Source organism: Microcaecilia unicolor, chromosome 5 (genome assembly GCF_901765095.1).
Source record: "Microcaecilia unicolor chromosome 5, aMicUni1.1, whole genome shotgun sequence".
In the NCBI taxonomy this organism is placed as follows: domain Eukaryota; kingdom Metazoa; phylum Chordata; class Amphibia; order Gymnophiona; family Siphonopidae; genus Microcaecilia; species Microcaecilia unicolor.
In genome coordinates, this window is record NC_044035.1 from 312,687,752 (window position 1) to 312,700,770 (window position 13,019).

General features: G+C 44.3%; 1 protein-coding gene across 1 annotated transcript in view; it reads left to right on the forward strand.

Moving 5' to 3' along the window:
• Positions 1–13,019, forward strand: part of VPS35 (VPS35 retromer complex component) — a 131,323-nt gene that overhangs the window by 102,002 nt on the left and 16,302 nt on the right. The window contains exon 14 of the mRNA XM_030204390.1: positions 7,955–8,134. Within this exon, the coding sequence (XP_030060250.1) occupies positions 7,955–8,134 (180 nt within the window). The remainder of the gene's footprint in view (positions 1–7,954; positions 8,135–13,019) is intronic.

Below are 13,019 nucleotides of genomic sequence, written 5' to 3' on the forward strand. Positions count from 1 at the left end.
CTGCAATTTCTTCAGGAGTCTTTCGTGCGGCACTTTGTCAAACGCCTTCTGAAAATCCAGATATACAATATCAACCGGCTCCCCATTGTCCACATGTTTGCTTACCCCCTCAAAAAAATGCATTAGATTGGTGAGGCAAGACTTCCCTTCACTAAATCCGTGCTGACTTTGTCTCATCAGTCCATGTTTTTGTATATGCTCTGCAATTTTATTCTTAATAATAGCCTCCACCATCTTGCCCGGCACCGACGTCAGACTCACCGGTCTATAATTTCCCGGATCTCCTCTGGAACCCTTCTTAAAAATCGGAGTAACATTGGCTACCCTCCAGTCTTCCGGTATTACACTCGATTTTAGGGACAGATTGCATATTTCTAACAGTAGCTCCGCAAGTTCATTTTTTAGTTCTATTAATACTCTGGGATGAATACCATCAGGTCCCGGTGATTTACTACTCTTCAGCTTGCTGAACTGACCCATTACATCCTCCAAGGTTACAGAGAATTTGTTTAGTTTCTCCGATTCCCCCGCTTCAAATATTCTTTCCGGCACCGGTGTCCCCCCCAAATCCTCCTCGGTGAAGACCGAAGCAAAGAATTCGTTTAATTTCTCCGCTACGGCTTTGTCCTCCTTGATCGCCCCTTTAACACCATTTTCGTCCAGCGGCCCAACCGACTCTTTGGCCGGTTTCCTGCTTTTAATGTATCTAAAAAAGTTTTTACTATGTATTTTTGCTTCCAACGCTAATTTCTTCTCAAAGTCCTTTTTTGCCCTCCTTATCTCCGCTTTGCATTTGGCTTGGCATTCCTTATGATCTATCCTGTTACTTTCAGTTGGTTCTCTTCTCCACTTTCTGAAGGATTGTTTTTTGGCTCTAATGATTTCCTTTATCTTACTGTTTAGCCACGCCGGCTGACGTTTAGTCTTTTTTCCCTTTTTTCTAATACGTGGAATATATTTGTCCTGAACCTCCAGGATGGCGTTTTTAAACAGCATCCACGCCTGATGCAAGTTTTTTACTCTGCGAGCTGCTCCTTTCAGTCTTTTTTTCACCATTTTTCTCATTTTGTCGTAATCACCTTTTCTATAGTTAAACGCTAGCGTACTTGATTTCCTAGTTTCACTTCCTTCAATGCCAATATCAAAACCGATCATATTATGATCACTGTTATCAAGCGGCCCTCGTATCGTTACCCCCTGCACTAGATCATGAGCACCACTAAGGACTAAGTCTAGTATTTTTCCTTCTCTTGTCGGCTCCTGAACTAGCTGTTCCATGAAGCTGTCCTTGATTTCATCAAGAAATCTTATGTCCCTTGCGTGTACAGATGTTACATTACCCCAGTCTATATGCGGGTAATTGAAATCCCCCATTATTATTGTGTTGCCCAGTTTGTTTGCGTCCCTGATTTCCTTTAACATTTCCGCATCCGTCTGTTCGTCCTGGCCAGGCGGACGGTAGTACACTCCTATCACTATCCTTTTCCCCTTTGCACATGGAATTTCAATCCACAGTGATTCCAAGGAGTGTTTTGCTTCCTGCAGAATTTTCAATCTATTTGATTCAAGGCTCTCGTTAATATACAATGCTACCCCTCCACCAATCCGATTCACCCTATCACTACGATATAATTTGTACCCCGGTATGACAGTGTCCCACTGGTTATCCTCCTTCCACCAGGTCTCAGAGATGCCTATTATATCTAATTTTTCATTTAGTGCAATATATTCTAACTCCCCCATCTCCCCCATCTCCTGCCATTCCTCCCTCTGGCTAGTGGTGATTTTTGCTGGAGATTCCCTTTCCCAGTGCTGTGGAGGGGGTGGCCAGTTATTTAGTTGATATACTGCTAGTTAAAAAGAAATGAAGTGGTAAACAGAAAAACAAGACATAAGTACAATAAAATTATGCATTAAAAACATACTATGGATACAACAGAGGGCAACTACTGCCCTTGTGATTTTCCTCTTCCTGGCTTAAGGTACTGGAGTTAGTTATTGCCCATTCTACTGTCCTTGACTAATCTGAGCCTCTCCTCATACCAAGTCCCTGATTTCAAGAATAGGGTTGGCATTTAATCATAATGTAAGCCAAATTGAACCTACCAATAGGTGGGAAAATGTGGGATTCAAATGCAATAAATAAATAAATTTCTGGAAGCAAGCAGTAGTCTATCCCATGTTAAAAAGCCCTCACTTGATCCTACTATTCCTAGTTATCATTGCCCAGTTTCAAATCTTAGTTATATGTCAAAAGTGCTAGAAAAAATTGTGTTTATCCACATCCTTTTCTAAAAACATTTTTGCTTTACATCCCTGTCAATCTGGCATCAGGTCTCACCACAGTACAGAAACCATCATGGCAGCACTTATCAGTGAACTCAATTTCCACTTGGACCAATATAGAAAGGTACTGGCAGTCTCGATAGACCTTTCTGCCACTTTTGATCTGGTTGACCATTCCCTCTTACTCGCATGTTTATCTTTCTTAGGCATCACTGGTACCGTTTTTTTCTTGGTTCACTTCCTTTCTATCTCATTGCACATTTCAGGTCATTCTCTCTGACACAACATCTCAGTGGAGAGAAAACATTGAGGTGTATGCCAGGGGTCTATACTCTCTCCTCTTTTTTTTAATCTCTTCTCCCTCACTGCTCTCATACAATCCTTCAGAATCTCTGCTTATCTTTATGCTGATGACATTCTGCTGCTCTTTCCTTTCACCTCTTCCTCGCCTTCCCTTGTTCCTAGCTAGCTAGCTAAGCGATCATCAATTGGTGCTAAATCCGGATAACAACTGTTACCTGTTGGTTCTCTGGTTCAACTTTCCCTTCTCCATCCCCCATCACTCTATTTGGCACATCTATTACACCAGTACCTACCTTTCATTATTTAGGTATTATTTAGGTATTATTCTCAATTCCTCACTTTCTTTTTTTTTTTTTTTTTTGCCATAGATCTCTCACTTGACCAAAACTAGTTTTTCACCAGCTGGGTGTTCATCACAACTTTGATACTTCACAATTCCATGCACTAATCCTCTTCTTTTTTTTTTTTTTTTTTTACCACCTGTCTTGATTATTGTGATGTTGCTTATGCTGGTATACATCGTAATGCACTAAAGAAACTTCAATCGTTCCAGAACACAGCCATCAGATTACTTTGCCATGCCTGTCACTATGATCATACTTCGCCTCTGCTGAAACAATATCATTGGCTCTCTTTTGAGTAAAGAATCACTTATAAAATTGTCACCCTCACTTTCAAGGCCTCTAGACTTGGTATCCCTGACTTTCTCTCTTGTTTAACTTTCCTTATTACTCCCTCCCAAATCCTCCATTCATTAAACGATAACCGCTTAGTTCTGCCTTCTCCAAAACATGCCCACATGGAATCAACCCATCACAGCGCATTCTTCTTCCTGGCTCCTCATACCTGGAACAATCTCCCTCTTTTTCTCTGTAGTAATTCCTCTTTTAAGGATTTTAAAACTGAGCAGAAAACCTGGCTTTTCCGCTTAGCTTTTGGTGAAACGGTTTGCTGAAATTACCAGTGTTACCCTTCGACTCTGTCCTTCTTTTGTGTGTTTGCTTTACCCTCTTTTTGCAGTGCTTATGTCTCTAATCATAACACCCTTTACTTCTACTCGTTCTACACTACTCAGGATTTTGTAGACCTCAATCATATCTCTCCTCATCTGTCTCTTTTCTAAGCTGAAGAGCCCTAACCTCTTTAGCCTTTCCTCATACAAGAGGAGTTCCATTCTCTTTATCATTTTGGTCGCTCTTTTATGAATCTTTTCTAATTCTGCTATATCTTTTTTGAGATACGGCGACCAGGACTGAACACAATACTCAAGGTTGTGGTCGCACAGTGGAGCGATAGAGGCGTTATAGTATTTGCGGTCTTATTCACTATCCCTTTTCTAATATCCTTCATTTACGAGCCTTGAAATATGCAGGTGTTTGTGTATAGGTATGTATGTAGGGGGTATAAGGAGAAAATGTATATGACCTGTGTGATCTCAAAATCTTATGTACTATATCAAGTTCAATAAAAGGTATCATAGTTTTTACTATGTCTTCTTGTATGCAAATATGAAATATAAATTCGCTTGTAATTCTATAGCTGGTTGGAAGAAAATATTTCAAGATGTAAGCCACATTGAGCCTACAAATAGAAAATGTGGGATACAAATGTAACAAATAAATAAGAAGTAATAAGCATTTGAGAGACAAGGAATTGACCACCTGTGACGGTGTAGACAGGCCAATCTGGGAATTGCTGTATATCAGCATTTCACTTTCTAGCTAGCAAATGTTTGAGAAATAATCTTTCTGGATTTATACTGTAAAAGAATATTTAAATTTTAGGAAAATTCATTCTAAAAGAGGGAGAGGGCCCAGTTAAAGAAGATAAGGGAAAGGAAATGGGACTTGACATACCAGCTTTCTGTGTTTTTTTGCAACTACATTCAAGGTGGTTTACATAGTATATACAGGTATTTATTTGTACCTTAGGCAATGGAAGGTTAAGTGACTTGCCCAGAGTCACAAGGAGCTGCAGTGAGAATCAATCCCAGTTCGCCAGGATCAAAGTCCGCTGCACTAACCACTAGGCTACTATTTCTAAGTCAGTCTTATATTTAATAGTGTTGGGATATTTTCTTCTGGAGGAATTTTTTGCAGAATTCTCCACATGTTCATAATACTATACTTCCTATAGAGAATTCTGCACAAGTACTGGCATCAGTGCCTCTCCTTAATCCCTTACCCCCCTTCCACCCCCCCATCACACAGCAAGAAAAGGAGGAGTGCAGAGCTGCACTTCAACTGCATCTTCATGCTGTGCTGGCCTAGACCTGACCTGTTTGTTTGAGCTGCACAGCTATCCAGACCTCAAGCGGTTCAAATGAACAGCTGGGCCTAGGCCAGCAGAAGAAAAAGGACCCGGCTCAGTATACAGCCTTGTGCTACCACCACCTCTTGCCATGCAGTCTCTGCAGGGGAGACAGGAAGAGACCAGGGGCATAAAAAAAAAAAACTCAGATAAGTAGCAAAAAAGGGCTGAGGGGCACTGGGGCAGGCTTGAGGATACCATGGGGAAAGGGGCACAACAAGCTGTGTGTAGGGGGATCAAGTTTAGCGTGGGGAAGGGGTGAGAAATAAGGAAAGCTGAGGAGGAAGAGAATGAATAAGAGGATATGAGCCTGCTAGGAAAGGAGGAGAGGTACTGGTATTGCCTTGCTGAGAGTTAGAGGGAGAGAGAACTGTAGGGTACTGGGGAGGCTGGACCCTAAAGTACAACAAATAAACTATCTAGAATTTTTCAGAATTTTAAAATTGTGTGCAGAATTCCCCCAGGAGTAGATATTGAAAAGGTAATGGTGTCACAAATCGATGCTCCTCAATCTAGTCCTCAGGGTACACCCAGCCAGTCAGATTTTCAGGATATTCACAATGAATATGCATGAGAGAGATCACTCCTGCATATTCATTGTGGTTATCCTGAAAACCTGATTGGCTGGGTTGAGGAGCACTGCATCAGCTTCCAAGACAACAAATTCAAGAAACACTTTCCATTCAAGTAACTTAAAAGTTTCTATCTATAGTTTAGGAACATCAGGGGTTCATTCAAAACAGTTCTGGTTACCTTTATTTCCTTGATGATTGCCCTTTCTAACGGTTTCCTCTTTTCCAGTTTTCAGGCTTTGTTGTCAGAGTGACGTTTTTGTTTAAGATTTGAGTAGTCTAAGCCCAGATGCTCAAAAGTAAACACGGGTGCTAATCCATTAGCGCCATACTAGCACCCGCATTTACCAGCGTAGAATGTTCAGAGGCATGGAGCGCAGGAACAAATGAGTGTGCAGACAAAGCAAGTAGCATGCTAATGTAGTCAAGTGGAAAAGAGAATGTCTCATGATTCTCATGCGTCTCTCATGATTCTTTTTGCAAAATCTGCCGAATTTGATTGCTTTTGGAAGCAGAAGGAAGCCCGTGCAAGCCCTTAAATGCTGGTTGTGAGAAACAGCAGACCCAACCCAAGCGTAAGCACGCATTGGCATCTGCTTCCTGCGTCTAAATTTAAAGTGTCCAAGCTAAAAAAAAAAAAAAAAAAATTAAAAACGCCCAAAATGAAAGCATGCATTGGTGGCTGTTTTCTGCATCTAAACATAAGCATCCAAGTTAAAAAAAAAATTAATAATGCTTATATTTAGGCTGCAGAAAACAGACACCAATGTGTGCTTCACTTTAGGCTTGTACCAGACGCATGTACACAGGAGCCAAGTTTACCACAGAACTCTTCTTCGCATGCACCAAGCACAATCTTCCCATGCCAAAGCACAATTCTCCCGCCAAACTCTCTAATGCTCAACGCTATGAGTGCGCCTATATTTGCATCTCATTAACGTTGAGTATTAGAGTAGTGGTGTTCTGCGCTGTGCCAGCAGTATTTTTATGATGCTGTTCACAACAGTGCCGGAGTTTTGAGCATCAGGGTCCTAGTGATTAGAGCAGAAGACTAAGAACCAGAGTTCTGATCCTTTGGATGGTCCCTGTGATCTCTGTTGCCTCAGGTACAAACATAGGGCTATATATATTAATGTGTTAGTGATTTATTTCATGTTATTGTGGTCTAATAAAAGTCAGTTTATTGTCAGTGGGGCCTATTTATTAATAACTTGATGTCAAATTAATGGCATATTAGTACAATTTAGTCACTCTAGCCCTTAGATTGTAGGTTTCTGGAGATGCTGAAATACCTACTATATTTGAGTGTAACATACTTAAGCTACCAGTGAAAAGGCATGAGCTACTCCTGGGGGAATTTTGCACAGAATTCTCCACCCTCGCAGGATACATAGAATTCTTCACAGGAAGCAGTGGCTCTGCTCACTTTCATCCCCCCTCCCCTGCTGAACTTCCGTAGCAAGAGAAGGGGGGAAGTGAACCACTTCACATTGGGTCACTTCTTCCTCCTGTGCCGGCTTAGACCCAACTGTTATGTAAACTAGAGAATGACATGGGAACCCGCGGTAACCGCTGGGATGGGGACAGGGCAGGGACGGATCCCACGGGGCGGGGATGAGAACAGAGCCTGTGAGGACTGGGACAAACTTTGTCTCTGTGTCACTTTCTACTTTGAAGCGTGTTAATGAACTGGACTGTTATTTATGTTTGATGCAGATGACCATATTTTATTTTTTTTGGAAAAACAAGCAAACGTGCTGGCCACAGCTAGCAAAATTTGCATGGGGGATCCTGTACATCCTGCTACCAGCACATCTTCTAAGAAGACATCTTCTGTTGCAGGAGGGACTGTAGAAGTCAGGAAAGCTAGACTGAATCCTGAGATTGTTGATGACTTATTCATCCACAGATTAAAAAATCATAACAGCGCTTCATAGGGCATATTTCTCAATTCTTGGGCATACTCTTGGGTTGCATTTTGTACCCCTGGACAATTAACAGGATGGATTAGGATTCCTTGGAGTAGTAGAAATCAGCTATTGTTGGGGTTGGAAGGGTAAAGGGTGGTGGGATGGTTGTTATTATTTTCTATTTGTAATTTATACACAACAGTTGCACAACATATTCCTTTTAATAATTTAATAAAAAGATTTAAATATAAAATCATAAGTGTTTGAGGTTTCTGCAGATGAGAGCGGAGCCCACGGGGATGGGGCGGGGACGGAGACAGGGCCTGCAGAGACGGGGTGGGGATGGGGATAAATTTTGTCCCCATGTCATGCTCTAATGTGAAGTATGGGAATGTAACTCGCCATGACCTAACTACAAAATAACATCGAGTAGGAAGCTGCATTTGTTACATAGTCATGGTTGCAGTTGGTTTTCTGGGAGTTGGTGCATATTATGCTTTTGGTTATTTGTCCCTGTGAGTTTCTTTCTTTAAACATGGCTGCTTATTCTGAGCTATGGTTTTCTTCATTTAGGATGATAAGTGGGAAAAGAAGTGCCAGAAGATATTTTCATTTGCACATCATACTATCAGCGCTTTGATCAAAGCAGAATTGGCAGAATTGCCATTACGGCTCTTCCTCCAAGGAGCTCTTGCGGCTGGAGAAATTGGATTTGAGAATCACGAGACTGTAGCATACGAGTTTATGTCCCAGGTAACAACATACTCGCTGACCATCCATCTTCATATCTTTCACATTGATCTTGGTAATTTTTCAGGGTCATAATATGCAGAGTACAAGTATGATTTTTATTCAAATGCACAAACACATGTTGAAACAGTTGTTTAAAGGTGAACTTGTTCTATCATCTTATTTTAAAATTGCTATTTAGTTGTTCTTTTAATTGCTACCTTTCTGATGTGTTCTTTTACACAGAGCAGCATAAAATGTATTGTACTCTTTTGGGATCTTGCCAGGTACTTGTAACCTGGATTTGCCACTGTTGGATACAGGATGCTGGGCTTCATTGACCTTCGGCCTTTCCCAGTATGGCAATACTTATGTCCTCTTCCTGTTCAGTAGTAATATTTTCTATATTTTGGCCAGTGGGAGTATTAGCCTTGATTTATGCTTTGACATTTTGATAGAATGTGGGCTGTTTGTGGTTACAGCAATTTTCTTTCAGAAGAACACCCTAAATCTTTAACTTACTGCAGTGATATTTTCTGGATCACTCTGGGCTAATTTTCAAAAGAGAAAAACATCCAGCAAGTGTCAAAGCACCATTTGGATAGATTTCTTCTCAAAATATCCAAATCTGTATTTTCAAAACCTGTTTTGCAGATGTCTGTCTATGCATATAGTCTGCAGTGCGTCCAAATCACAAGGGGGCATGTTGGGGCTTTTTGAAGGTGTAATTAGGGCGGGCTTAGAAGCATGCCTAAGGATGTTTACAGCCATAATGGAACAAATCCTTCAATGTTTTAGTCTAGATCTGTTTTTCTAATGAATAAGACACAAAAAGGTGCCCTAAATGACCACTGGAGGGATTCAGGGATGATGCCCTTACTCCTCCAGTGGTCACTGACCCCTTCCCACTCCCAAAAAATGTGTATAAAAATAACCTCTATGACAGCCTCAGATGTTATAGCCAGGTCCATTACAGCAGCATTCAGATCCCTGGAGTAGTGTAGTGAATGGGTGCAGTGCACTGTAGACAGGTGGACCCAGGTCCATACGTCCCTCTACCTGTTACACTTGTGGTATAACTGTGAGCCTTCCAAAACTGAGCAGAAACCCACTGTACCCACGTGTAGGTGTCCTCTTCACTCATAAGGGCTATTGTAGTGATGTACAGTTGGGGGTAGTGGGTTTTGGATTGCTCATTAGAGAAGATAAGGGAGCAATGATGAGATGTGTACCTTCGGAGCATTTATATGAAGTCCACAACAGTGCCCCCTAGAGTACCCTATTGCTGTCCTGGGAGATCTGGGGGAACAGTCAGCTAAAAATGAAGGCCTCTCCTACATCCCAATGGCTCAGTTTTCTATGTTCTTCACTTATACGTTTTTGGGGTTGTTTTTTTTTAAATGGCCTGAAAAGAAAAAAAACGCACAGAGCAGAGAACCTTGTTACAAATGGTATTTTGGGGGGAAAAAATAGACATTTTCATGTTTTGAAAATGATTACATTTGCTATTTGGATTTGAGAAGATTAGCGCAAAACGCCCACAGTCAGACTTAGACGTCATATCGAAAATGCCTCGCTTTGTATCCTTTAGCTTACCAGAATTCTGAAGAGTAGGGGTCCCAAAACATCTCAAGCAAAGAGCCATATGTTAAGTGCCATTGAGTTGTTGACTCATGACATCCCTCTGGATTGTTGCGCTGAACCGGTTTCAGTCTTTCGGCAGGCTGCTAATCATTGATAGAATGGCATCCATAGCTGTTACTGTATCACTCCATTGTCTTGGTTGTCTTCCTCTTCTGCATTGACCTTTGACCTTGTAAAGCACAATGTCCCTTTGCATGATGTGAAATTGTCATTTGAGCTTCCAAGGAAAGCTTAGGTTTGATTTCCTCCAATACCAGGTTACAGGTAAGGGTGGGGATGAAATGGATCTTAGCACGGACCGGTGGGCATGGTTTAGATTACAGTGGTGTGCCTCGCCAATGTTTGCACCTTGTAAATGTGCCATGAGATGAAAAAGGTTGAAAATCACTGGTGTATATCATGGACTGCCTGAAGAACAAATCAATTGGTATTGGAGGACATCAAGGGGGGTGGGGTGGGGGGAGGTGTCCACACTAAGTGGCAGGAGTGGGCAGTATCCTCTTTGGCATCTGGTCCTTTAGGTAATTTGAAGTGCTGGATAAAGAGGGATGCGCAGGGTATGACAGATGGTGTCAGAAATAATATTTCTAGGACGATGGTAGTCCTACTTCCAGCCTTCCCCCACTTGTCTTTTTATTCTGATTCCCACCTCACCTGCTTATACCCCATCACCTCTTTCACTTGCACCCCTTTTGTTCCCGATCACACCCATTTTCCTATTGCTAACTTCCCTCCTTTTCTGTTCTCTCCTACTCCATCAACTCACCACCTGCATCTTTCCCTTCTGCTAGCAGGTATGACAAATTAGGCAGCACTGCAGCATTCATGCCCTAGGATTGCTCCTAATCTTCCGCAGCAGTTCAGGTTTTGCTGCTGAGACAATTGTTTCAGGAAACAATGGAAGCATAATTACACTTCCATATCATCAAGCTGATCAATCCATAGACTGGTGGGTTGTGTCCATCTACCAGCAGGTGGAGATAGAGAGCAAACTTTTGCCTCCCTATATGTGGTCATGTGCTGCCGGAAACTCCCCAGTATGTTCTCTATCTCAGCAGGTGGTGGTCACACACAGCAGCAGCTCTGGCTAGGCCTCCAAGCCTAATCCTTAGGTTTTGTTGAGGCCTGGGGTTGAGGGCTCTTTTGAGCAAGTGCAAACCTGGTGGTGCCAGGTCCCTCCTTTTCTCCCCCCCTCCTGCTGGCTCCGTTTTAAATAAAAAAAAAAAAAAAAAAAAAAAAAAATTTTAAACGTCTTTAAAGGCGTTTAATTCGACGTTTCTTTAAACGTTCATTGCAGCTACTCACTGGGACACCAGTTCGTTACAGCTCGGAGCGGCAAGCAGGTAATTTTACCTTTTTATAGCGGGCAGGGGGTTCCCCGATTCTTCTCCTCGTGGCATATGGCGTCGGAGGGCGAGGGCGCAAAGGGTCGCTCCCCGGATCGCTGGAGCGCTTCTAGAGGGGATGCGGGGGTTTTACAACCTGATTCGCCCTTGATGGGTGACAGTTTAGTGACCGATGAATGTCCCGGTCGTTCCTCCGGCGTGGCGGTTTTTTTCCCGCCATAAACGCCCATCCCCCGCTCCTCGCCTCCGCCATCTTGGCCGGCCACGCGGCTCGGACGGCTTCTTCGTGGGCCGCCCTTGAGGTTGGAGACATTAATGCCATGAACGCCCTTACTTTGGGCGACGGCACAAGCGGCTAAAGTTAAGCGCCGTTCTTCCCGCGCGGCTCCTTCGCGGAGTTTCGCGCCGGACGCCATTTTGGATGCGCAGCATGTCTCTCCCCCGCTATTGCGAGCGCTGGTTGAGAGTGCGTCTAGGGCTGTTGCCCAGGCTGCGGAAGTGCACAGTCTGGGGGGTTTCTCCCCCGAGTTTGTTTTGCTGCTGCATCAGGCTTTCCTCATGCAAAACGCTGCCCCTGCTCCCTCTTCTGATAAAGAGGTTGAGGTTCCCAGAGGTAAACGCCCTCGGGTTGATTTCCAGGCCTTGGAGGACTTTGTCTCCTCCGATGTAGATGAGGGCAGCGTGTCTGAGGTCTCCCAACGGTCCTTTGCGGATTCCTTGGAGGAGATAGATCCCCGCTCGGATGGAGCGGATGACCCCTCTGCAGCGCGGCTTTTTAGCCCAGAGGATTTGCCCAACCTGTTTTTACAGGCCATGGACACTTTGAAGATTTCCTCTCCGGAGGACGTCTCTCCCTCAGCCCCTGTTGGCTCTGCCATTATGCTGGGGACGAAGCGCCCGCCTAGATCCTTCCACGTGCATGATGCCATGCACACCTTAATTGCGGCTCAATGGGATGTCCCGGAAACGAGCCTTAAAGTGGCTAGGGCTATGTCCCGCCTCTATCCTTTGGCTGTGAGTGAACGTGAGGCCTATCTGTGGCCTACCGTGGATTCTTTAATCACTGCGGTGACTAAGAAAACGGCGTTGCCGGTGGAAGGTGGCACGGCCCTAAAGGACGCCCAAGACAGAAGATTGGAGGCGGCCTTAAGGTCGTCCTTTGAGGCAGCTGCTTTAAGTTTGCAGGCCTCAGTTTGCGGCTCCTATGTGGCCAGGGCGTGCCTGACTATGGTGCAGCGGGCTTCCCCCTCGGATCCTTCCTTGAGGGCTGATTGGCCGGCCCTGGAATCGGGCTTAGCCTATTTGGCAGACTTGCTGTATGATGTCTTGAGAGCCTCAGCTAAAGGCATGGCTCAGACAGTCTCTGCGCGGCGGTGGCTTTGGCTGAAACATTGGTCTGCTGACCACGCCTCTAAATCCCGCCTGGCTAGATTGCCTTTTAAAGGCAAGCTGCTCTTTGGGGTCGAGCTGGACAAAATCGTGTCCGATCTCGGCACGTCTAAGGGCAAGAAATTACCAGAGGTCAGGGCTCGGGCTAGTACTCGTCCCGGTACCTCCAGAGGACGGTTGCTGGAAGCCCGTCGGTACCGCCCGGGCAAGTCGGGTTCCTCTGCCCCCTCTTCCTTCAAGAGGAATTTCTCCCCCAAGCAGCATTCCTTTCGCAGAGACCGCCGTCCCGGAGGTGCTCCCTCCGGTCCTCCCCCAGGGTCTCGTACCCAATGCCGGGGCCTTGGTCCACGCCCCAGTGCAGATTGGAGGACGGCTGTCCTCGTTTCTGGGCGAGTGGACCACTATAACTTCAAACGCGTGGGTGCTGGAAGTCATCAGAGACGGCTACAAGCTAGAGTTCTGCCAACCCTTAAGAGACGGGTTTGTACTCTCTCCCTGCAAGTCTCCGGTCAAGCTGTGGCAGTGCAGCA